Raw genomic sequence first — 26,143 nt, 5'->3', positions numbered from 1 at the left:
TGGCCAGGCCGGGGCAAAAGGGCCAGGGACCATCTGGCTGGAGGTATTGGGGGACAACCAAACCCCAGGCTGAAGCAAGAAGGTAATGGGAACTTCAGGAGGTCGCTGAGGGCCAGTCCGGTATTCTGACCCCCCTATTCCGACCCCCAGAGACAAATGAGTAGCCTGGGCACTTTTTATCATAGACCTGCACCTGTTACCAGCAGAGGGGTGGTCTGGGAGGGGCCCGGGGGGATGTGGGGAAGCCACCTCGTGGAGATGTTGAGGTCTAGGAGCATCACCCCCAACTGGCCAGCCCACCTTGAAAGTGAAGGTCTCGTTGAAGGCGGGGTTCAGCGTCTTCCGATGGACTTTGGTCTCGTACTTCTTCTTTTTGTCTGGGAGGAGGAAGACTTTGACGTAGGGGTCCGAGGTGCCTCCCATGTCCAGGGCGGGCAGTTCAGCTGCCTGCAGGACGCCCACTGTCAACTGCAGGGAGAGAGAGGCCAATCAACCATTCAATCAATGGCACTTACTGAGTGCCCCGGGCACTCCAATATTCTGCCCAGCACAACGTCCAGCCAGCCGCCCTCCAGTCCCCAAGCTTCTATGGAGACCTGGAGATGAGAAGGGGGTTTTCTTTGCAGGCTCAGCTACTTCCTCATCTCTTTGCTCCCCCTGCCCCTCCCCATTTCCCTTTCACAGCTTCCCACCCCATCACAGTCCACCTCTTCCCCACCCCACTGGATTCCTCCCACCCTTCAACCAGTCTCTCCTTACCCTGCAGCTTCCCACACCCTCCTGCCATTCCTTCCATCCTCCTTTCCCCCCGATCCTGCACCTAGCCTTTCCCCCCACAACTCCAAATCCCAAGCCCTGCCATCTCCCCGGGCACCTGGTTGGCCTGGAAGTCATAGTCGAGCGAGAACTGCAGTTTGCCCAGGTTCTCCGGCTCCTTCTCCTCTTCCCCTTCCCCTTCGCCTTCGGTCAGACCCGTCTCCGCATCGTCATCATCCTGGGGTCCTGGGCGGAGGCAGAGCAACCACAGTCAATGTGCATTGCAACCTGAGGGTCCCTGGCCTCACCTGTGCCTCCCTGGGGCAGCTCAACCAAGTGGCTGGGGAGACCCATGTACCCTCTCCTCTTTCCAGCCCACCTCTCTCAAGGATGGACTGAGGCCCCATTCCCCTCAGACCCCCATTCAGCCCCATCCTCTTCACTGGTTGAACTCCCCTACTGCCTCATGAAAGCCTCAAACAACTGCCACACAACTGAAGCTGGCAGTGCAGCAGCGGGGATTTAAGTTAGGTATTAAGGGAGAACCTGGGAAGCAGTGTGGCCCAGTGGAAAGAGCATGGGACTGGAGTTAGAAAACCTGCAATCTGATCCCTGCTCTACCGCTTGTCTACTGTGTGACCTTGGGCAAGTTACTTCATTCTCAAGTTGCTTCACTTGTCTGTGCTGCAGTTACCTCATCTGTAAAATGGGTTTTAAAGCTATGTCCAACTAGACCGTGTCCAACCTGACTAGCTCTCATCTACCCCAACAGTTAGTACAGTGCCTGACACATAGTAAGCACTTAAAAAATACCATAAATAAGAAAACAAAACAACAACCGAAAAATAAAAATCTTCCTGACTCCAAAGGTGCTGGGGTATTCCAGGGTGTGGGGCAGGGAGCGGGGAAATCATGAGAAGTCTGCAATGTGTATTAAGGGGTGTTTGTGGAGGATGTTTTCGGTGGTATGCCCGCTTTCTTTGGGATTTGCATTCCATCAAGATTGAGTGGGTGGGGAGAGGGGTTACAGGAACAAAGGAGAAAATTGGTGACAGTGAAAGGAGCTGGGGGCTCAGGATGAAGATTCCAGTGGGTTCTTGGACCCTCCCTCAGTCCCTCCCGCCCCTCACCCCCCACCCCTGGCCCAGCCAGGAGGAAGAGTCAGAAGGACCTACCGCCGGTGGCCATTGATCCAGTTAGGTGAGAGGCAGGGGGATGCCCCCGGAAGGAAGCAAAGAAGCAGGAGAAAGGGAGAGAGTAAGATTAGCCATTCAAGGCCTACCGTCACAACCTTGGGAGGCCAGCTGAGTGGTCAGAGTCAGGATCAGGCTGGGCTTATAATAATGTGCCCACCCATCGATAGGTCTATCCACTCTGACCACTTCTTCGACCTCCCCACGCCCCTAAACCTACTCCCCATCAGTTGCACCTGGCATTGCTTCCAAACTACAATCCCGAGAGCGAATGCAAACCAACCCTGGGGGTGACCCAGAAAAGGGAAGCAGGGGTGGTCCCAGCTGGCCTCCTCCAAGGGCAGAGGCTGCCCTGGCCCAGGGGCTGGCTCAGAGGAGCGCAGGTGGGGTCGTGGGATCACGTGTCCTCCCGCACGGTCAGGGCAGAGGCTGAAGCAGGAACTGGAACATCAGAACCTCTTTCCCTCTGCTGAGCTGGTCCTCCTCCAGAACAACCCAGAGTAAGAAGCTGCGCCACTCTGGCCCATGGCACTGCCCAAACAGGGAGCTGGGGTCCAGCCCATCGGGGTGGGTGGGCCACTCTGCCTCTCGCCGGCTGCCCACGCTGCCCGGGCCCCGCCACCCCACGGGTGAAGGCTTACCTGGCCCCCTTTCATGTCTTTCATGTTCATGGCATTCTTCATGCCCTTCCCCTTCTCTTTCTTGTTCTTCTTCTTCTTGCAGCAGCACTTTTTGCAGATGCAGAAGCAGCAAGTGAGGATGAGGAGGCCGGCGACCACGGCGATGGCAATGAGTGCCCAGGGTGGCACTGTCCACAGAATACATGCTTGGTCATCAGCAGCTGCCCGCCGACCAAGGCACCTGGGGCAGAGCTGGAGGGGCGAGCGGCCCTCCCCTGGTGCCAGGCTGCCCCCGTTGCCCCTCCGTCTCTCCCGGCCCCTGAAACACTACCCATTTCCTCTCAAGGCAGGCAGCCTGCGATGACCTAAAGCAGCGGAGCTTCCCACTCGGCCTGCTCACCCACACACAAACCTGCTCAGCTTTTGCGCCTCATTCCCGTTCTTCTCCCCTCCCTCCGCCCAGCCCCCTGGTGCCACTGGGGCATTTGGGGGCATTTCCCCCTTTTAGACTGTGAGCCCACTGTTGGGTAGGGACCGTCTGTATATGTTGCCAACTTGTACTTCCCAAGCGCTTAGTACAGTGCTCTGCACACAGTAAGCACTCAATAAATACGATTGATGATGATGATGATGATTTGGTGAGCCTACTGGATCAGGGGAGGCCAGCCCGACCTGGTGAAAGCGCTGGTGAGGCTCCAACCCAGGGGCCAGCTTAAGCTGAGAGACCTTCCGGGACAACCCCCCACTACGAGGAGCCTTGAATCTGGCAGTAGCAGTGGCCCCTTGGCTAGAGAAGGAGCGTGGCTCAGTGGAAAGAGCACGGCCTTAGAGTCAGAGGTCATGGGTTCAAATCCCAGCTCCGCCACTTGTCAGCTGTGTGACTTTGGGCAAGTCACTTCACTTCTCTGGGCCTCAGTTCCCTCATCTGGAAAATGGGGATGAAGACTGTGAGCCCCCTGGGGGACAACCTGATCACCTTGTAACCTCTCCAGCACTTAGAACAGTGCTTTGCACATAGTAAGCACTTAATAAATACCATTATCATTATTATTATTACAAAGTGCTGGCTTTGCTTTCTAAGGGTAGGAGGTAGCCTAGGCAAGAACACCAGAAAGGGGAGCAGTTGGTTTCCACACTCCCTCAAACCAAAGGAAACCCTCAGCCCTGGGGCAGCAATCATGGAGCTAATGGATCAAGGAATCGCCCCATCTTCGATGATGATCAGTGGGGACAGGTCACTCATCAACCTAGCGCTTAACAAATACCACAATTATTACTACAGTTATTAATACTCATCCCAGCAGTGATCACTGTAGCTCCCCAGTCCCAGGCAGGGGACAAATTCTCTCCCCTCCCAGGTCTCTATGCACGCATCCCACCCCTTCCACCCCCTCCATTCTCCCCGCCCCACCAACCACTGAACGGTACTCACACGGAATTTTGTTGATCTCATTGAAAAATTTATCCTTCAGCTTGGTGAACACGTCCCCCTTGCTCTGTCCCGAGGTGGTCTCGGTGGAATTGTCAGCTGGGCCCACGGGCCCCGGGGCTCCGGGAGGCACCGGAGGCACCGCTGCCAGGGTGGCCGCGGGAGCCGTGATGGGTTCCTGGTTCCGCTTGTACAGCCTCCTCGTCATGGTTGCTGGGCACAGCTGAGGGCAGAGGCCTTTTGGGTTAGAGACACTTGGGCAGACTGTGGTGTGTATGTGTGTGCGTGTGTTGGCTTGGGGGCGGTGGCAGTGGTAGGGAGAAAATGGGGGAGAATTAGGGACGCCTGGTGGGGAAGCTCACTGTGGGCAGGGGACATGTCTACCAACTCTGTTGTATTGAACTCTCCCGAGAACTTAGTACAGTGCTCTGCATACAATAAGTCCTCAATAAATGCCATTGATTGATTGACCAAAGAGAAAGGAGAGTGGCAGAGGTGCATGCGTCTCTCTGTTTCTGCCCCTCCCCACCAGTTTAGATTGTGAGTGAACCCTCAAACAGGACTTCATCATCATACATTCTCCCCAGAGTTTGGCACAGTTCTCTGCACAGTGTAGGCATTTAACCAAGGCTGTTGATTTGTTGCCTACTGCACCAGAGGTAGGGTGGGGAGAGGGCAGCCTGCAGAAACTCAGCTTCTTGACCAGGGGACAACAGAAAGTCAAAGCTCTGGAGAACCACCATCATTCATTCAGTTGTAATTATTGAGGGGTTACTGTGTGCAGAGCATTCTACTAAAGAGCTTGGGAAAGTACAATACAGCAATAAACAGTGACATTCCCTGCCCACAGTAAACTCACAGGCTAGATTTGGGGACACAGACATCAATATAAATAAAGTCATTCATTCATACAATCGTATTTATTGAGCACTTACTGTGTGCAGAGCACTGTACTAAGCGCTTGGGAAGTACAAGTTGGCAACATATAGAGACGGTCCTTACCCAACAACAGGCTCACAGTCTAGAAGGGGGAGATAGACAACAAAGCAAAACATATTAACAAAATAAAATGAATAGTAAATATGTTCAAGTAAAATAAATAGAGTAATAAATCTGTACAAACAAATATACAGGTGCTGTGGGGAGGGGAAGGAGGTAGGGTAGGGGGAGGGGGAGAGGAAGGAGGGGGCTCAGTGTGGGAAGGCCTCCTGGAGGAGGTGAGCTCTCAGTAGAGCTTTGAAGGGAGGAAGAGAGCTAGCTTGGTGGGTGTGCGGAGGGAGGGCATTCCAGGCCAGGGGGAGGACATGGGCTGGGGGTCGACGGCAGGACAGGCAAGAACGAGACACAGTGAGGAGGATAGTGGCAGAGGAGCGGAGGGTGCAGGCTGGGCTGTAGAAGGAAAGAAGGGAGGTGAGGTAGGAGGGGGCAAGGTGATGGACAGCCTTGAAGCTGAAAGTGAGGAGTTTTTGCCTGATGCGTAGGTTGACTGGCAACCACTGGAGATTTTTGAGGAGGGGCGTAACATGCCCAGAGCATGTCTGCACAAAGATGATCTGAGCAGTGGCGTGAAGTATAGACTGAAGTGGGGAGAGACAGGAGGATGGGAGATCAGAGAGGAGGCTGATGCAGTAATCCAGTGGGGATAGGATGAGAGATTGAACAGCAGGGTAACAGTTTGGATGGAGAGGAAAGGGCGGATCTTGGCAATGTTGCAGAGGTGAGGCCGGCAGATTTTGGTGATGGATTGGATGTGAGGGGTGAACGAGAGAGCAGAGTCGAGGATGACAACAAGGTTGCTGGCTTGTGAGACGGGAAGGAAATCACAGATATGTGCACAAGTGTTTGGGGGCTGGGAGGAAGGAAAAGCAAAGGGAGCAAGTCAGGGTGATGCAGAAGGGAGTGGGAGATGAGGAAAAGTGGGGCTTAGCCTGGGAAGACCTCTTGGAGGTGATGTGCCTTCAGTAAGGCTTTGAAGCTGGAAAGAGTGTGTGGGCTGGGTTGTAGAAGGAGAGAAGCGAGGTGAAGTGATGGGGTGCTTTGAAGTCAATGGAGAGGAGTTTTTGTTCATCTCCAGGTCAGTGAGTGGATTGGGCCTCCTGACACCAGGGTCTTTGCAATTGAGAAACAGGACAGTTTTTCTTAGGTTCTTCATTTTTTAATGGTATTTGTTAAGCACTTTGTGTCAAACACTGTTCTAAGCACTGGGGTAGATACAACTTAGGTCATCATCATCATCAATCGTATTTATTGAGCGCTTACTGTGTGCAGAGCACTGTACTAAGCGCTTGGGAAGTACAAATTGGCAACATATAGAGACAGTCCCTACCCAACAGTGGGCTCACAGTCTAAAAGGGGGAGACAGAGAACAAAACCAAACATACTAACAAAATAAAATAAACAGAATAGATATGTACAAGTAAAATAAATAGAGTAATAAATATGTACCAACATATATACATATATACAGGTGCTGTGGGGAAGGGAAGGAGGTAAGATGGGGGGGATGGAGAGGGGGACGAGGGGGAGAGGAAGGAAGGGGCTCAGTCTGGGAAGGCCTCCTGGAGGAGGTGAGCTCTCAGTAGGTCAGACACAGTCCCTGTCCCTAAGAAGGAACTTCATGAGCATCTTTGACCAACAGCTGTTTAGACCCTGCATCTGCTTCTCAACAGGCCCAGGGCCTGATTTCTTTCAGCTCCTAAGCATGGGAGCCTAGGCGCTGTACCCTTCCACTGAGAGGGATTGAATCCCTATTTCAGTGGGATTGAATTCTACATTACAATTGAGAAAACTGAGATACAGAGAAGTTAAGTGACTTACCTAAAGTCACACAGCATGCAACTGACAGAGCTGGGATTAGAACCCAGTTCCTCTGACTCCAAAGCCCGTGCTTTTTCCACTAGGCCACGCTACTCCTCTGCCCCCTTCCACAGTTTGGCCTTGGTTCCAGGACCCCAGTGTCCCACCCACTGACTTGGTCTCCTGGGATGATCAGTCAATCAATCAGTGGTATTTATTGAGTGCTTACTATGTGCAGAGCACTGTATTAAGCACTTGGGAGACTACAATACAACAGAATTTGTAGACAAGTTCGCTGCCTATAAGGAGCTTACAGAGCAGAGAGCCCAGCTTCCCCTCTCTCTCCCAGAACATCCCCACATGGGGAGAGGCAAGAGGGAGATTCACCCCAACCCCTTTCCACCCATTTCCTCACCTGCCCCAACCTCCAGCTCCACTTCTCGGGTTCCAAAACTGGTCCTGCCTTTCAGCTGTGCCTGCCCTATGCTCTGATGGAGATGCTAAAGCTCATTTTATTTTGCCTTAGGCTATGTAATTGGAGGGAATTCTCCTTGACATGAGCAGACAAATATCTGGAAATGGAATGCAAATCACAGCATCCCCAGATTAATGGGGCAAGAATCCAAAAGCCCTAAGTGAACAGAAGGGCTGAGCCTGAGGTCACAGGAGTTTGGGGTCCTTCTGGGAGTAAAAGAGAAGTCAAGGAGCCGGAGAACCTGGTGGGACTGGCAGGGGAGCACAGGGGAGCAGCTGAATATGAAACACCTTCCTGATCCTCAAACTCTCATAGGAAGCAAGGAAGGTTTCTGGCTAATCGAGTGGAGGGAGGGAGGAAATGCAGGACTAGAGAGAAAGCAGAAGCATTAATAAGGTGGAAGAAGGAGATCAATGATGCTCTCAGAGGCAGGACTTTGAGAATCTGTCTCTAATGAGAAACTTGGTGGTGAAGGGGGAGTCCCATTAATGAGGTGATAATGAAGATCTCCAGGAAGGTAATGCTTGATGAGAGATGGGGAGAATTCCTGTGGGGAAAGGGGCAAGCAGGAAAACAGAAAAGTCCAATTCAGCTGAGCTAATCAGTACTGTGACAAGATCATTTTTTTTGTTGGATTTGTTAAGTGTTTATTAAGTGTTATTAAGTTATTAAGTGTTAACAGTGTCAAACACTGTTCTAAGCTCTGGGGTGGTTAATTAGGCCAGACCCAGTCCCTGTCCCGCATGAGGCTCACAGACTAAGTAGGAGGGAGAACAGGTATTCAACCCCCATTTTTCAGTTGAGGAAGCTGAGGCACAGAGAAGTTAAGAGACTTGCCCAAAGTCACATAGCAAGCAGTTGGCAGAGCTGGGATTAAAACTCCAGTCATCGGACTTCTAGATCTGTGTTCTTACCAGCATTGGAATGGGCATTTTCTGAGCAGCTGGAAGATTTCCTCTTGAAACCAGGGGACCAGTACAGCCTCCTTAAGGGAAGTGGGGTGTAAGTTCCACTCCTTGTATACTCTCTCACATGTATAGTACAGTGTTTAGCACACAGGAGGGGCTGAATAAATGCTACCGATTGACTAGAAGATGAGACGCTATCAAGTACATGACCTCTGAAAAGAGAAGCAAGAGAACCTGGTGATTATTGCCATCTGGTTTGACTCCAGTGGAAGGAACATTTCCATTGACTTCTTCTCCTGGTCCGCTGAGTTCATCAGTAATAAAGCATCTTCCCTGGGGCCCCATTAGAGAATGGAGCAACTTTTCTATTCAGGAGAGGGAAAAATCTCTCTCTCTCTCTCTCTCTGTTTCTGTCTCTCTCTCTTTCTCTTTTTCTTTTTCTCCCCACCCTCCCTTCACCTCCCACCACTGACAAACCCTACCTGTTGAGTCAGGGTCCAGCAGCCTTGTTGGAGGGTCTTTCCACATGCTGACTTGCGAGTACACACACTCAGAACACTCACAAGCAGGAAGTCTGCTCGTGGATTTGTGGTACTTTGTGTACAACCTGAAGCCTGCCTGTCTTGTAGTGCTTAAGCATTTGGATCTGGTTTAGCATTCCTTTCTTTCTCTCCAAAACTAAACTCCTGTGCCTGAGGGTTGGAAAACTGTCTGGAGGCACAATGACCTCCTCAGAGAGCCTTGATCTGAAACATCTTAAAGATCTCAGACTCTGCCTGAAACTGCCCTTGGGGAAGTTTGTTGTGGACACGGAATGTGTCTGTTTATTGTTTTACTATACTCTTCCGAGCACTTAGTACAGAGTTCTGCATGCAGTAAGTGCTCAATAAATGTAATTGAATGAATTTGCTTTTTTTGCCCTTCCTGAAAATGCCCAGCATTTTGTCAGGCTTTTCGGCGGCCAGTACACATTGAGCCGATGATTTGAAGGCACAGTGAACTGAGGCTCAGAGATCTTTTTCCCAAGTCATGTCTAGAACTAGATTATATGTATATATGTTTGTACATATTTATTACTCTATTTATTTTACTTGTACATATCTATTCTATTTATTTTATTTTGTTAATATGCTTTGTTTTTTTCTCTGTCTCCCCCTTCTAGACTGTGAGCCCACTGTTGGGTAGGAACCATCTCTATATGTTGCCAGCTTGTACTTCCCAAGTGCTTAGTACAGCGCTCTGCACACAAGTGCTCAATAAATATGATTGATTGACTGATTGATTGATTAGCATATTTTGGACACATAATCAGGAGGACTAATTCTCTGGAGAAGACACTAATGCTAGGAAAAGTCCAGGGAAAACGTGGAAGAAGCAGACCAGTAGCTAGATGGATAGAGACTATAACAACAATAACAGAAGAACCATTAGAAAAGTTGCAGATTATGGCAGAGGACAGGATGTACTGGAGAAAGTATATCCATGGAGTCACAATGAATCGGAAGTGACTTGACAACACTTAATAATAATGACTAGTAGCTCAGCACGAAGTTAGTCCCTGGTTCACACAGAATTCTGAGAAGCAGTGTGGTCTAGTGAAAAGAACACAGGCCTGGAAATCAGAGGCCCTGGGTTCTAATTCTGACTTCACCACTTTGCTGTGTGACCTTGGGCAAATCACTTAACTTCTCTGTGCCTCAGTTTCCTCATTTGCAAAATGGGGATTAAGACTGGGGAGCCCCACGAAGGACAGGTACTATGTCCAACCTGCTTAGCTTGTATCTACCCCAGCGCTTAGTTCACTGCCTGGCACAGAGTAAGCTCTTAACAAATACCATTAAAAAAAAATTTCCAACAGATGGGGTTGGGAGCTGCTCCATAGAGACACGGGGCAGGATTCTCATTCTCCGGTATAGTTGAGCAGCAGGGATGTCAGAGCCTGACTAATGGCAGGAACAGAAGCACCCAAAGATCGGAAACACTCCAAACCCTTGCAAACACAGATCAGTGATGATGCTAAATTGAATTCTCTCCTTAGTGCACACATAGAGCCCTTAAAATCTTGCCCCTAAATCTCCCAGGTGTCGGTTTCACCAACATTCCCTAAGCAGTGGCCAGGGCTTTATTATTACAAGGGAACACGGGGAATCTGCAGTGTGGCCTCATGGAAATGTCAAGTGTCTGCCAATTGTCAGCTGTGTGACTTTGGGCAAGTCACTAAACTTCTCTGTGCCTCCGTTCCCTCATCTGGAAAATGGGGATGAAGACTGTGAGCCCCCCATGGGACAACCTGATTGCCTCGTAACCTCTCCAGCACTTAGAACAGTGCCTTGCACATAGTAAGTGCTTAATAAATGCCATAAAAAAATGGAAAGAGCACAGGTCTGGGATTCAGAGGACCTAATCTAATCCGGGCTCAGCTTCCTGTTTGCTGTGTGACCTTGGGCAAGTCACTTCTCTTCTCTGGGCCTCAGTTTCCTTATCTGTAAAATGGGGATTCAAGACATGTTCTCCCTCTTATTTAGACTGTGAGCTTCATGTGAGACAGAGACTGTATCCACCTGATTATCTTGTATTGACCTCAGTTCTTAGTATGGTGTTTGGCACATAGACCAGACATTGTATTGTGTCATGCCAGGAAGCAGATGGGTTCCTGAGCAGGAAGCCTCAGGGCCCAGAGAAGTTAAGTGACTTGCCCAAGGTCACACAGCAGAAAAGTGGCAGAGATGGGACATAAACCTAGGTCCTTCTGACACACACAGGCCTGGGCTCTATCCACTATGACACGCTGGTTCTACTGAGGGAGCTCAGAGATGCCTGTAGTCATTAATTGTTCTGTGTTGAGGTCGTCATTAATTTCCTGGGAAGCAAGCTCCTTCTCCAAGAATCTGTCAGGCTTTCTGAGAAGCCAGGAAGATTAACACCAAGAAATACAGTGGCACCTGCTTGAAGTCATCACCCTTGGGGCCAGCAAGTGAGATGCCGGCTAGCCATGGTCTAGAACTAACATTCCGAGAACAATGTGCTAGGGAGAATGGAGAGAAGAATGATTCAGGGTGCAGAATGTGCTTTTATGAACAGCACAAATTTATAGCAGCGAGACAGGAAATGCCAAACCCAGGGCTTTGTCCAAATGCTGTGTGACAGGCAGGAAATACAATGGCCATGCTGAAGTCCCATTTGCCAGAGAATAAGACAGAGGAGTAGTGATAGATAGATGGGTTTTGTCAAGGTCTTAAGGTGAAGCAGGGCAAAGCTGGAATGAGAAACCAATCTTTGACTCTATCTACTGAGATGCACCTCTTTGAAAGAGCTGTATTTCTGGTGGTCTTTGTAGGAGGGGAAATGTTACTGGAAAACAGCCCCCACTTCATGTCCTGATGTCAGTCAATTGTGTTTTTGAAGGCTTACCCTTGAGCACTGTACTAAGTGCTTGGGAGAGAACAATAGACGTGAACCCTGTCTTCTAGTAGCTTGGACTCAGTGACCTGGTTGCTGAATGTCCTCTCTTGTTTTTTTAAAAAATGGTATTAGTTAAGCGCTTACTATGTGCCAGGCACTATATTAAGTGCTGGGTTAGATGTAAGCTAATCAAGTTGGTCACAGTCCATGTCCCACATGGGGCCTATAGTCTTAAACCACATTTTACAGATTCATTCATTCAGTCATATTTATTGAGCACTTACTGTGTGCAGAGCACTGTACTAAGCACTTGGAAGTACAAGTTGGTAACAACTTACAGATGAGGTAAGTGAGGTACAGAGAAGTTAAGTGATTTGTCCAAGGTCATGGAGCAGACAAGTGGCAGAGACAGGATTAGAAACCAGGTCCTCTGATTCCCAACCCTGTGCTCTATCCACTAATGCTTGCTGCCCTTCACTTCTTTCTTTTCTTACCTTCTCCTAAAATGAGGCTAGAACAAAGAAAAAGAGAAATACAATTATGAAGTATGTGGTTGGGCCAATGTGGAATTCCCATCGCCACATCCCTCAATGCCAAGACAAAGGGATATTCACTGAGGCTTGAAGGTGATGGGTTCAAGACAACACAAGGAAAACCTTCTTCAGGCAGTGGGTAGGAAGTGAATGGAGTTGGTCTCAGCAGGAAGTTGGCCAGACTAAAATTATCAGTAGATTCAAGAGACGTTTGACTAAATTCATGACCAAAGCCAGTCAGTCAGTTGTATTTATTGAGTGCCTACTGTGTGCAGAGCATTGTACTAAGCACTTGGGAGAGAGAAGCAGTGTGCCTTAGAGGAAAGAGCACAAGCTTGGGAGTTAGAGGACATGGGTTCTGATCCCGGCTCCATTACTTGTCAGCTGTGTGACCTTGGGCAAGCTACTTAACTTTATGCCTCAGTTTACCTCATCTGCAAAATGAGGATTAAGTATCTACTCCAGCACTCAGAATAGTGCTTGGTATGTAGAAAACACTTAACAAATACCATAATTATGGTGATGATTATTATTACATTATCAATACAACAGACACATTCCCTGACCACAACAAGCTTAGAGTCTAGAGGGGGAGACATACATTAATATGAATAAATAAATTACAGATATGTGCATAAGTGGGGCTGGGAGGGGAGATGAACAAAGGGAGCAAGTCAGGGTGTTATAGAAGGGAGTGGGAGAAGAGGATAGGCGGGCTTAGTCAGGTTTTTAGGGTGCAAGTATGTACGTTCATTTCACCCTGAAGGTAGTCATCATAAAGAGCAACCATCACCCTGCTCCTCCTAGAACTTTGTGCTGACACTACTGGAAACCCAGGATTGCTTAACAAACACTACAATTATTATTATTATTATTATCATTATTATTATTATTATTATTATTATCATTATTATTATTATTATCATTAGGAGTAAGCATTCAAACAATACCATTGATTGATAATATTGAGGTTCCTGAGCCATCTGGTCTGGGTCAGAATGGCCTTGCTATGGTCTCATTTTATTCCATTTCTTCTGTAGTTGAGTGTTTTCCCAATTTCATAAGCCTTGAATCCAACACTGTGTTAAAACCAGCCCTCTGTGGGCCAGTAGAGGCTAAATGAACTGGATACAAAGACTCAGCCACAGCTCCAAATAACAAACCAAACCTGTCCTTACTTTGTCGAATCTTTGTAAACCTGATCTAAAATCAGGCCTAGAAAATCAAGGATAAATTCTGGTCACCCAGTGACACCTTGTTTCTAGAAAGTGCTCACTCTCCCTTTGAAATCCCAGCCAGCATCTCTTCTGGAGTCAGAGGGGAGAAGATAAGCCCCAGACCAACAGGAAACCCCCAAGTGGCCTTTGCCACTGAGCCCTTGAAGGTTTTTGTTAAGTGCTTACTTTAATGCCAGGCACTGTACTAAGTTCTGGGGTGGAATCAAGCAAATTAGGTTGGACACAGTCCATGTCCCACATGGGCTCACAGTAGTGATCCCCATTTTACAGGTGAGGTAACTGAGGCACAGGTAAGTTAAGAGTCTTGCCCAAGGTCATACAGCAGACCATTTGTGGAGCTGGGATTTGAACCCAGGTCCTTCTGACTCCCAGCCTCATGCTTTTTCCCAAATCCCATCACTTCCTCCATCTCCAACTTCAGTTGCTCCCAGTATACTGGGATCCCATTCCCTCCCCTAAAGCTTTGACCCAGGTTCCTCTCCCATCCTGGAACCATAACCAGTTGCATTCTCCCACTCTGACCCCTTCTCCACCAATCCAGGTACTTCTCCAGGTACAAAACATTCCTGAAACCTTATGTCCTCCAAAAGCCATCTTAGAATAATCCCACTTAGTTTAAAGCCTCAGCATTTGTTTCTGTTGTTTGTGCTCTCAGAGTCTTTGTATATCAATCGATCGGTCATATTTATTAAGCGCTTACTGTGTGCAAAGCAACGTAATAAGTGTTTGGGAGAGTACAATATAACAGAGTTGGTAGACACATCCCCTGTCCACAGTAAGCAGTCCAGAGGGGCGAGTTTACAGTCTGTCCTCTCCTGTTTGAAATTTATTTGAATGTTTCTGTATCTGTGCTAGCCTCATCTCCCCCATTAGACTGTCAACAACTTGAGGGTGGGCAACAGGTCTTCCTTCCCCTTGACCATCCTCCCAGTAGCAGGGATGGATGAGCCTGAGCTCCTGCAGACTGCTGACAACAAACTGCTTGCTGGTTCTCGGAGAGTGTTTCATTGGGAGAGCTCTGACTGAAGATTGCACTCTAGGGTTGTTCTATAAGCGATAGCAAAAAACAGAGCAAGGGAGAAAAGAAGGGAGGAGGAGGGGAAGGAAGGAGAAGGAGGAGAGAAGAGAAGGGAAGAGGGAGGGAGCAGGGAAGAAGGATAAGGGAGGGGAAAGGAAGAATGGAAGAGAAGGAGAGGAAATAAAGGAACTAGATGAGGATGAGGTGGAGCATTTTTACAGATGTTGTAGACTTCCAAGAGCCTAGCACAGTGCTTGAGCTCCAATCAATCAATCCTATTTATTGAGCATTTACCATGTGCAGAGCACTGTACTAAGCATTTGGGAGAGTACAATATGACACTATAACAGACGCATTCCTTGACCACAATGAGCTAACAGTCTAGAGGAGCAGGGCCTCAGGAATTGACAATGGTGATGATGAGGACAGCACAGAGGAAGAAATGGCACTATTTAGGGGAGACCAGTGATGAGGGTTCTCTTACCTTCCTTCTCCATTCCTTCCCCAAACTCCATTAGTACAGCGCTCTGCAGGCAGTAAGTGCTCAATAAATAGGATTGATTGATTGAATAGTTACAGTGCAAACCATCACCACTACTGCAAAAGCAGTTCAGGCTCATGTCCTGCTAGAGGTAGAACACCTTTCCTCTCTTAATCACTGATGTCTGAGTTATGTCCATCCATATAATAATAATAAAAATAATAATAATAATATTTGTTAAGCACTTACTATATATATGCCAAGCACTGTACTAAGTGCTGGGGTGGATACAAGCAAATCGGGTTGGTCAGTCCCTGTCCCACAAGGGGCTCAGAGTTTAAATCCCCATTTTACAGAGGAGGGAATTGAGGTCCAGAGAAGAGAAGTGACTTCCCTAAGGTCACATAGCAGACATATATATGACCAGGACTCAGAAAAAGTGTCCCACAGAAGCTCCTTAGGCAGAGTGTGCCAGATATTCTCTCTCAAAGACCCTCAAACTCATGGATGCAGTTGGTGCATCATCTCCAAGGACAAGTCTACCAGTTTGGTGCATAGATGATCTGGGAAAGGTCCTGGACCACACAGAAAAGATAAGATTGGGAAGATGAAGAGTTCAGTTAGGGACATATTGAGCTTGAGGTGTCAAGGGCACGTCCTTTTAGAGATGTCTTGGAGGCAGGAAGAAATGAGAGACTCCGGGAAAGGAGAAAGGTCAAGGCTGGAGTTTAGATTTGAGAGTCATTCTCATCGCGGTGGTAGTTGGAGCTGTGGAGAATGAGTTGTCCAAGGGGTTGGGTGTAATACTAATAATTATTAATAATTATGGTATTTGTTAAGCACTTACTAGGAGCCAGGCATTGTTCTAAGTGCTGAAGTAAATGAAAGGTTATCAGTTTGAACACAGTCCTTGTCCCACATTGGGTTTACAATCTAGGTGGGAGGGAATAGGATTTAATCCCCATTTTGAGGTAACTGAGACACAGAGAAGTTAGGTGACTTGCCCAAGATCAGGCATAGGACAAGTGATGTGCGGAGCCAGGATTAGAAACCAGGTCCTCGGATTCCCAGGTCCTTATTCTTTTCATTAGGCCATGCTGATTCTCAGTGGAGAATAGAAGGGGACCCAGAACTGAGCCCTGAGGGACCTCCACAGATATGGGTTGGAGCTGGAGAAAGAACCAATGAAAGAGACATATATTTGTATATATGTATATATTTGTACATATTTATTACTCTATTTTATTAATGATGTATATGTAGCTATAATTCTATTTATTCTGATGTTATTGACACCTGTCTACTTGTTTTGTTTCGTTGTCTGTCTCCCCCTTCTAGACTTTGAGCCCTTTGTTGGGTAGGGACCGTATCTATATGTTGCCGATTTGTACTTACCAAGTGCTTAGTACAATGCTCTGCACACAGTAAGCACTCAATAAACACGAATGAGTGAATGAATGAATGAATGAATTAATTAATTAATGAGACTAAGAAGGATCAGTCAGAAAGATAAGAGAGCTGGGAGGGAATTGGTCAGAAAAACAAGGTTAGATAGTGTTTCCTGGAGAAGGTAAAAGAGGATTCGTGTAGAGTGAAATCTGTTAGATCTGTAGAGACGAATATAAGTGGTGACCTTGAAATGTGTGGTCTCAATGGAGTCAAGGGGACCAAAATCAGAATTTAGAGGGTCAAGGAGGGCTTATTGTATTATACTCTTCCAAGTAATTAATAAGGTGTTCTGCCTTCAGTAGCACTCAATAAATACCATTGATTGATTGACTGACATTGATTGAAGTGGCGGTATTGGGTGTCTACAGTCCATTCCCAGAGTTTGAATAGGAATGGGAAGAAGGGGATGAGGCAATAGCTGGATGGAGCACTGGGGCTCAGAGAAGGTTTGCTTTTTATTTTTTTGGATTTTTAGGAGAAGGGAATCAAGGGCATGTGTGAAGGCAGAGGAGAAGGAGCCATCCAAGAGTGAGAGAGTCTGGTAAGACGGTCTGGACCCTTAATTTTGCCTTTTGCAGTTTTGAGATCAATTTCTACCTTCTGCAAGTCACAGAGCAGCAAGTCACTGCCAAAAACCAAAGCTGCAAACTGCAAAGCCACCAACACAGTATTACTAATAGCATAATCTCTAGATTGTAAACTTTCTGTGGGCAGGGAATGTGTCTACCAACTCTGTCATACTGGACTCTCACAAGAACTTATTACAGAGCTCTGCACACAGTAACTGCCCAGTAAATACCCTTGATTGATTGATTGATTGATTGATCATTTACAGAGGTGGACAGAGAGGTTTCTGGCATGGCTGGAAAAATCCCAGTTTGCGGGGGAGTTAATCTGGGAAGGGTTCCTGGAAGAAGTGGGTTTTCAGTCTCAAAGTGCAGGATGAGAAGGATAATGGTTTGGTGAAGAGGAGCCGGGGAGGGCATTTCTGGGGGAACTGGAAGAAGCAGCACAGCCTATTGCAAAGACCATGGACATGGGTTCTAATCCTACGACTGCCACTTTTCATTCATTCAATCAATCGTATTTATTGAGCACTTACTGTGTGCAGAGCACTGTACTAAGCGCTTGGGAAATACAAGTCAGCAACATATAGAGACGGTCTCTACCCAACAACGGGCTCACAGTCTAGAAGGGGGAGACAGACAACAAAACATGGAGACAGGTGTCAAAATTGTCAGAACAAATAGAATTATAGCTACATGCACATCATTAACGAAATAAATAGAATAGTAAATATGTATAAGTAAAATAGAGTAGTAAATCTGTACAAATATATACAAGTGCTGTTGGGAGGGGAAGAAGGTAGGGTGGGGGGGGATGGGGAGGAGGAGAGGAAAAAGGTGGCTCAGTCTGGGAAGGCCTCCTGGAGGAGGTGAGCTCTCAGTAGGGCTTTGAAGGGAGGAAGAGAGCTAGCTTGGCAGATGTGTGGAGGGAGGGCATTCCAGGCCAGGGGAAGGACGTGGGCCGGGGATCGACGGCGGGACAGGCGAGAACGAGGCACGGTGAGGAGGTAAGCAGCAGAGGAGCAGAGGGTGCGGGCTGGGCAGTGATGTTGATAATTCAGTAGCATGCTTTTTTTCAGGAATTCCGGATTTTGTTTGTCCTCAGTTTTGTCTGGCTTATGTTCTGTTGTGTGACCTGGGTTAAGTCACTTCACTTCTCTCTGTCTCAGTTACCTCCTCTGTAAAATGAGGATTAATAATAATAATGATGGCATTTGTTAAGCGCTTACTATGTGCAAAGCACTGTTCTAAGCACTGGGGGGGATACAATGTGATCAAGTTGTCCCACATGGGGCTCACAGTCTTAATCCCCCTTTTTACAGATGAGGTAACAGGCTCAGAGAAGTTAAGTGACTTGCCCAAGGTCACACAGCAGACTTGTGGTGGAGCCAGGATTTGAACCCATGACCTCTGACTCCAAAGCCCGTGCTTTTCCCACTGAGCCATGCTGCTTCTTAAGACTGTGAGCCCCATGTGGCACAGGGACCGGGTCCAACCTGATTAGCTTGTATCTACTCCAGTGTTCAGTGCAGTGCTTAGCACTTAACAGAGTGGCCTAGAGGAAAGAACATGGGCCTGGGAGCCAGAAGACTTGGTTCGAATCCCATCTCCGCCACTGGTCTGCTGTGTGTAGTTGGATAAGTCACTTAACTTCTCCGGGCCTCAGTTCCCTCATCTGTAAAATGGGGATTAAGACTGTGAGCCCTGTATGGGACAGGGACTGTGTCCAACATGATTACCTTGTATTTATCCCAGAGCTTAGAACAGGGCTTAGCACATGGTAAGTGCTTAATAAATACACTATTACTTTATTATTATTATTATTATTGTTAACGAATGCCACTTAAAAAATTGGGGTGGGATGACCTGGGCAATGATGGGAGGCTTGTAAACCAGGTAGAGCCTCCTCTGCCCCTTTCTGGATGAGCCTATCCGGTGCTGCCACCCAAGAGCTGGCAGCTTTAGGAAAGGCTCCCCAGATTCATTCATTCAGTCGTATTTATTGAGCGCTTACTGTGTGCAGAACACCGTACTAAGCACTTGGGAAGTCCAAGTTGGCAACATATAGAGACGGTCCCTACCCAACAGTGGGCTCACAGTCCAGATGTGCTCTCTTACCTCCCCCGACCCACTATTTGGCCCATTCCTCAGCCCCACTGACAAGCTCCCAGAGATGGCTCTGTCTGTTGTTAAACGCAAATGGCCGTGTGTTAATTTCAAGCTCCACTGGTGCCGGCACGAGAAATCCCAGCCGCCTGGCAAGTGGGGAATCCAGCGGAGCAGCTGTCTGATCAGGTTTGAGAGAGGTGGGGGCAGGGGGTGAATGGTAGAAAGCTCATTTAGATTCCAGACTCAACCCTCAGCTCCCCCCTCACCCCACCGGCTTTGCCTTAGGGCTCCCCATTTCACTTCCCAGCCCTCCAAGGGAGTTCCTGGCCCTAATAGGATGGACCACAAGTAAGTTCCTGCTTAGATATTTAACCCAGATGGGATTCCCTTCTCATAGCTTTGCCTGCTTAGCCATTTGCCCACTCACTGATCAGGAATGAGTTAGGCCAATTACAAGGTACCCAGTGTTGACTGGTACCTGGGGTTCCTGCTAGGGAGTGACCTGGAAAATACTTTTACTCGGAAATGTTATAGTCTAGTTGGAAGACCGTGGGCCTGGGAGTCAAGAGGCCTGGGTTCTAATCCCGTATCTGCTTCTTTCCTGCTGTGTGATGTCACAACTTCTCTGGGCCTCAATTTCCTCTTCTGTAAAATGGGGATTTAATACCTGTTCTCCTTTCCCCTTAGGCAATGACCAATATTTATTTATTTATTTATTTTATTATTTTTTATTACTATTACTCTATTTATTTAATTATTTATTTGTACGTGTTTATTCTATTTATTTTATTTTGTTAATATGTTTTGTTTTGTTCTCTGTCCCCCTGTTCTAGACTGTGAGCCCACTGTTGGGTAGGGACCGTCTCTATATGTTGCCAACTTGTACTTCCCAAGCACTTAGTACAGTGCTCTGCACACAGTAAGCGCTCAATAAATATGATTGAATGAATGAAAATGAATGAAAATGAGCTCTATGTGGGTTAGGAACTGGGTCCGACCTAATTATCTTGTATCTAACCCAGTGTTTAGCAACCACACAGTAAATTCTTAGCAAATACCACAGTTATTAGAACTGTGTTGTGTATCCTTACTCTATTGTATCCTAACTCTCCAAACTCCCAAACACTTAGCACAGTGGTCTGCGCAGAGTAAGCACTTAATAAATATTCTTAATTGATTGGAATTGGATAGAGGAATTGGACAGTCATTCTATCAGGAGATAGGGGCTGCTCGCCTTCTTGCCTGCAAGCTCCTTCTGGGCAGGGAACATGTCTACCAACTCTGTTGTACTGTACTCCAAGCGCTTAGTACAGTGCTCTGCACACAGTGAGCACTCAATAAATACCACTGATGGATTCACTGAATGACCTGCTTTGTTCCCACCTCAAGATTTCCACTAATCCCATTGCTGGACACCCTTGAGTTCTCAGGAGAGGAAAGTGAGGGACAAAGAATCCCCCACTTGACCCCACTGCCCTCCTGAACTGACACTTCCTGACTTCTTACAGGCTGCAACCAACAAGTGACCAATACTCGCCATTGCAGCGCCGACATTACTGTCAAATGACTTTCTTCGCAAGAATGCCTTTACCTCTGGGTCCAACAACCCCTCCCTCCGGGAAGAAAGCCAGGAGGAGAGTCAAGGCAAGCAGCAGCCCTCGCGACTTGCCTGGTGACAACTGTTTCCCAGCCAGAACCAGTGGGAGAGTGACGGTTTGCCGGGCTAAGGGGGACGTGGAGAGACACCCCTTTCTCCCAATACCAACGTAGGCATGGACTGTTCGCTTCCCACCTGCCCAGAGGCTATCTCCCCCACACTTGATTGGCTGAAGTCCTTGAAACAAGCACCAAGGGGATGGGGCTCCTGCCCTTCTGGACTTGCCTTGGAAACTACCAGGGCCTGAAAAGACCAACATTTTAATACACTGATCCCAAATTCAGTAGATTGCTACACCACCTAGGCACTTGAATCTGTACCCTTTAAGTACTATTTTTCTTTTAAGATGGTATATGTTAAGCACTTACTATGTGCCAGGTGCTGCACTAAACTCTGGGGTAAATATAAACTAATCAGATTGGACACAGTCCCTGTCTCGCATAGGACTCACGGTACTGATCCCTATTTTACAGGCACAGAGAAGTTAAGTGACTTGCCCGAGGTCACCCAGCAGACAAGTGACAGAGCCAGGATTAGAACCCAGGTCCACCTGACTGCTGCTGGGACAGCTAATGGGCCTCGTTGAGGAGAACCCCTGGCCTCTGCCACTAGTCTTGAAGGATTGTCCCCTTGGGAGAGGGGAAAGAACCAGAATAGGGAGAGGGTGGGCGGTCGGGGGCGGAGGACTGAATTTCTCCCCTCTTCCTCAGATGGGAGCAGATGTTGGAGGTTTCTCTGGCTGCTGGCTGCCTGCCGGCTGTTGGCTGCAGCGCAGAGAGTTAATAATGCAGCAGAGTGCAAGAGGAAATGGGGGAAAGTGCTGACTCACCACACTGACTGCACAGACTGCAGCACTGCAATTCCGCTTGCGGCTCTGGGCTCCAGGCTCTGGGCTCCAGACTTGGGGCTCTGGGCTCCAGGCTCAAGACTCTGGCCTCGGGTCTCCAGGATAGAGGATCTGCGGCCTCCAGGGCCAAAGAGGCCCTGACCTGACCCGACCCTAAATGACTATGCAGTAGGGTAATCCTCCAAGGCACCCACTCCATCACCTCGCCCCCTTCTACCTCATCTCACGCTCCTGAGCAAGTGCTTGGTTTTATGTTACCTAGCCTGATTTCTAATAGCTCAATGCTTAGGTCAGTCTACTGATATCTACAGTAAGGTCACAATTGAGGTATTAAGATGGGTTGCCCTCCCTGATTTTGGTATCTTGGTGGAGATTGGGTGGTTACCAAGATTAAATGGAAAAAGATGGCTATTCCCCCTCTCCATCCCCCCCATCTTACCTCCTTCCCTTCCCCACAGCACCTGTATATATGTATATATGTTTGTACATATTTGTTACTCTATTTATTTATTTTACTTGTACATATCTATTCTATTTATTTTATTTTGATAGCATGTTTGGTTTTGTTCTCTGTCTCCCCCTTTTAGACTGTGAGCCCACTGTTGGGTAGGGACTGTCTCTATATGTTGCCAACTTGTACTTCCCAAGCGCTTAGTACAGTGCTCTGCACACAGTAAGCGCTCAATAAATATGATTGATGATGATGATGATGATCTCGCTTCTCTCCTTCTACAACCCAGCCCGCACACTCCGCTCTTCTAGTGCTGACCTTCTCACCGTGCCTTGATCTCTCCTGTCTCGTTGCCGACCCCTGGCCCACGTCCTTCCTCTGGCCTGGAACGCCCTCCCTCCTCTAATCCGACAGGCAACCACTCTCTAGGAAGCCTTCCCAAACTGGTCCTGCTCACCCCAATACCTCCATTTCTTCATAGCCCTGTGTGTGTCTCTACAATGAATCTTTTCAGAGGTTTCTGCCATTTTTTTACATTTGAATATCTCAAAACTATTTAGCGGTATCTAGGGTAGCCACAGATGGCAATGGGGAATAAGGACACTGCCCTGGCCAACCTTCCACCCACTAAGTGGATGTCTTTTTCTTGCAAATAATTTCATAGCTCCCCGTCACTTGGGAAATAACAAGAGAAACAATGATAGCAATAAAAATCATAATGAATAATAAGAATTAAAATATCAAAGATCAAAACCAGGGTTCATTTACTTGTACAAACAGGTATGAAGGAGGGTGGCGGTGGGGGGTGGCAGCAACTGAACTGATTTGATTAGAGAGTCCCAGGGCTTGGCCCCACCCAGCCCCAGCCCCAGGCTTCCCGCTGCTGGAAGGTGAGGCTGTAGAAGGAAGTCCATACTGAGCTGTGGGAGCTGGGAAGGGAGAAGGAGCAGAGAGAGGAAGCTGGTGGGGATATCTCCTTCAGGAACAAAAGCCAGGAAGGCCGTACTGTCAGGCAGTCAATCATATTTATTGAATGCTTACTGTGCACAGAGCACTGTACTAAGCACTTGGGAGAGTAGACTATAGCAGTATAACAGACGCATTCCCTGCCCACAATGAGTTTACAGTCTAGAGGCACAGCTGGGCTGCTCTCTGCCTGATCTCCCCACTGGGAAGGGGCAATAGGGCTGCTGGGGTCCTGTGAGTAGTCCCTGCCAGAGGAGCCCTGGGATGACCATCCCCCCTCATCCCTGGTTGGGATGACCCAGCCCTATTAGGACTCCCCCCCCCCCCCGCCACCTGCCACCACCTTGGACGGTGGCTGGTGTCAGCTCTAGCTGGGGAAACCAAGTCACATAATCCAAGAATGTTTCTCAGGAGGGACTCCTGATACCCCCATAAATTGTTCCAGGGAGGTTATACTCCCCTCCCAGGCCCCCGAGGACTCTGCTGCTTTGCCCAAATGGCAGAACTTGGCAGCCAGAGCCACAACACATGGGAACTCTGCCCAAATGGCAGAACTTGGTAGACAGAGCTATGGAACAGAGGGACTCGGCCCTCCTCAAGTTGTAAGAACTGAACATCAAACCATCATTCTGTTTCAGAATCAGATGAGGGACAAACCAGCTGAAAAGTGGACTGTCCAATATAAAACTGAACAAACAGCCACCCCGGTTTCATCTTTCTTTGTGCTTGAGACTCCTATCTCCCGCATTATCTGAGAGTGAGGTCCTGGGAGTTCGGCCAGGACAGAGAATAACATCTCCTTCCTGGAGGCCTTGTCTGGCAGGAGAGACACTCACCCCCAAACCTTTCTCACTCCTAACATTTCAATGTGGTTTAAGTCAGGGGGATTGACTGATGAGTCCCCAGAGGGCTTCTCATTCAAACTGCTCTGCTGGCTCGGGCCACCTAGGGAGTTTGCCTTGCTGCTGTGCCTCAGTTTCCTCTAATCTCCAATATGGGGGAAGAAATTGTCTGCTTGTGGAGCATTTATGGACTCTGTAGGCAATTGGCTCTGGAAAGGCATGCAGGAGTCCACTCAGTCACTCGATCAGTCAATCGTGAGCACTTACTGAGAAATGAATACTGTACTAAGTGTTTGGGAGAGTAAGATGCAAGAGCGTTAGTAGCACTGCGGTGCCCTGAAATCACAGTCATCTCTCTTTCCCTCTCTCTGCCCTCACTCCCACGGGTCACTTCTCTCTCCAAGAGGAAGCTTGGAGATATGTGCACAATATGTGCAAGGTTGAGAAGCAACATGGCCTCGTGGATACAGCATGGGCCTGGGATCTAATCCCGCCTCCCCCACTTGTCTGATATGTGACCTTGGGCAAGTCACTTAACTTCTCTGTGCCTGACCCCGTCTGTAAAAATGGGAGTTAAGACTGTGAGCTCCATGTGAGACATGGACAACTATGTCCAATCTGATGAACTTGTATCTATCCCAGCTCTTAGTACAGTGCCTGGCATGTAGTTAGAGTTAAATAAATACCTTTTTTTTAAAAAAAAAAAGAGCGTAGCTACTGCCTTCAGAAAATGCACCCAACTTTAAACATGGGGCTGTAGAGGACAAAATCTACAGCCTCTCATAATCCCCCATGCTAAGTGTGCATCCTGAGGTTTTAGCTTCAAAATATAAGAAATGGATGAATCAGAATCATAGACCACAAGCCCCAGGGTCTGAACACACAGAAGGGGGGGCAAACCAAGATTTGTTTCTTCATGGAGGGCCAGGGAGGAACTTGAAGGATCTGATAATAAAAAAAATAATGATCATTCTTATTTTCTTGTTTTTTTGCCTAAACCTTTATTTTTCCAAAGCAGTTACCTCATTTTATCCTCATGACATCTCTCTAATGTAGTGCTTAATAAATACCACTGATTGATTGATTAAGGTATTATTATCCCCATTTAACAAATGAAGTAACTGAGGCCCAGAAAGTTTAAGTGACTTGTCCAAGGTCACACAACAGGCCAGGAGGAAAGCCGGGACTAAAGTCCAGGTCCCCCGCCTCCCTGCTCCATGCTCTTCCTTCTAGACCTGCTTATGGAAGAACAAATCCATTTCACAGTAAAACCCCTTTGCCCTCCCTGACAAAGGGTCAATGTAAATGCATTTATCTTGGAGGGCAAGGAAGCCGATGTGAGCTGCTAAGAACATGTCCAGGGTAAGGAAAAAAACTCGGGAACCTTGTACACCGGTGCTTCTGAGTATTTTCACCCTGCCTCTCAATCAGTCAGTTATTCAATCAGTGATTCATTCATTCATTCATTCAATCGCATTTATTGAGCACTTACTGTGCGCAGAGCACTGTACTAAGCGGTTGGAAAGTACAATTCAGCAACAGAGACAATCCCTACCCAACAACAGGCTCACAGTCTCGAGTTGGAGGTCTAGGGAGTCAGACCTCTGGGAGTCAAAGGTTGTGGGTTCTAATCCTGGCTCTGCCACTTGTCTGCTGTGTGACCTTGGGCAAGTCACTTAACTTGTCTGTGCCTCAGTTCCCTCATCTGTAAAATGGGGATTAAGACAGTGAGCACCATGTGGGACAACCTGACTACCTTGTATCTACCCCAGCACTTAGAACAGTGCTTGGCACATAGTAAGCGCTTAACAAATACCACCATTATTATTATTATTATTAGAAGGGGGGAGATAGACAACAAAACAAGTAGACAGGCATCAATAACATCAAAATAAATAAGTAGAATTATAGATACATACACATCATTAATAAAATAAATAGAATAATAAGTATGTACATATATACAGAAGTGCTGTGGGGCGGACGGGGGATAGAGCAGAGGGAGGGAGTTGGGGCGATAGGGAGGGGAGGAGGAGCAGAGGAAAAGGGGGGCTCAGTCTGGGAAGGCCTTCTGGAGGAGGTGAGCTTTCAGTAGGGCTTTAGTAAACACATTCCCTGCCTACAAGGAGCTTACTGTCTAGAGGGGGAGATAGACATTATTAAAAATAAATAAATTATAAATATGTATGTAAATGCTGTGGGACTGAGGATGGGTGAATATCAACTTCTTAAAGGGTACAGATCCAAGTGCGGAAGGTGATAGGAAAAGGTAGTTTCCCCCCCCCCACACACACACACCGTCTCACCTACATCAATGACCACTCTCCTATAAACAGTAAAACTCCAAGTTTGCCTGGTCTCAGCAGATCTCAAAAGCTAGAACAAAGGACGGAGGATGAGGTGAAGG

The 26,143-nt window shown here is 47.7% G+C and overlaps 1 protein-coding gene across 5 annotated transcripts in view; it reads right to left on the bottom strand.

Moving 5' to 3' along the window:
* SYT2 (synaptotagmin 2) overlaps nt 1-26,143 on the bottom strand; it is a 168,754-nt gene that overhangs the window by 14,220 nt on the left and 128,391 nt on the right. For 3 of the 5 annotated variants that reach the window (XM_038749196.1, XM_038749198.1, XM_038749199.1), the window contains 4 exons: nt 4,002-4,221; nt 2,591-2,757; nt 875-994; nt 301-468 (listed from right to left, as the gene is read on the bottom strand). In XM_038749196.1, the coding sequence (XP_038605124.1) occupies nt 301-468; nt 875-994; nt 2,591-2,757; nt 4,002-4,206 (660 nt within the window). In that variant the 5' untranslated portion in view covers nt 4,207-4,221. Of the gene's footprint in view, nt 1-300; nt 469-874; nt 995-2,590; nt 2,758-4,001; nt 4,236-26,143 lie in introns of all 5 variants that reach the window. The other 2 variants (XM_038749200.1, XM_038749201.1) reach the window with 1 other exon arrangement.

This window comes from Tachyglossus aculeatus, chromosome 7 (assembly GCF_015852505.1).
Source record: "Tachyglossus aculeatus isolate mTacAcu1 chromosome 7, mTacAcu1.pri, whole genome shotgun sequence".
Lineage (NCBI taxonomy): Eukaryota > Metazoa > Chordata > Mammalia > Monotremata > Tachyglossidae > Tachyglossus > Tachyglossus aculeatus.
This window is presented reverse-complemented; position numbering and strand designations above follow the sequence as displayed.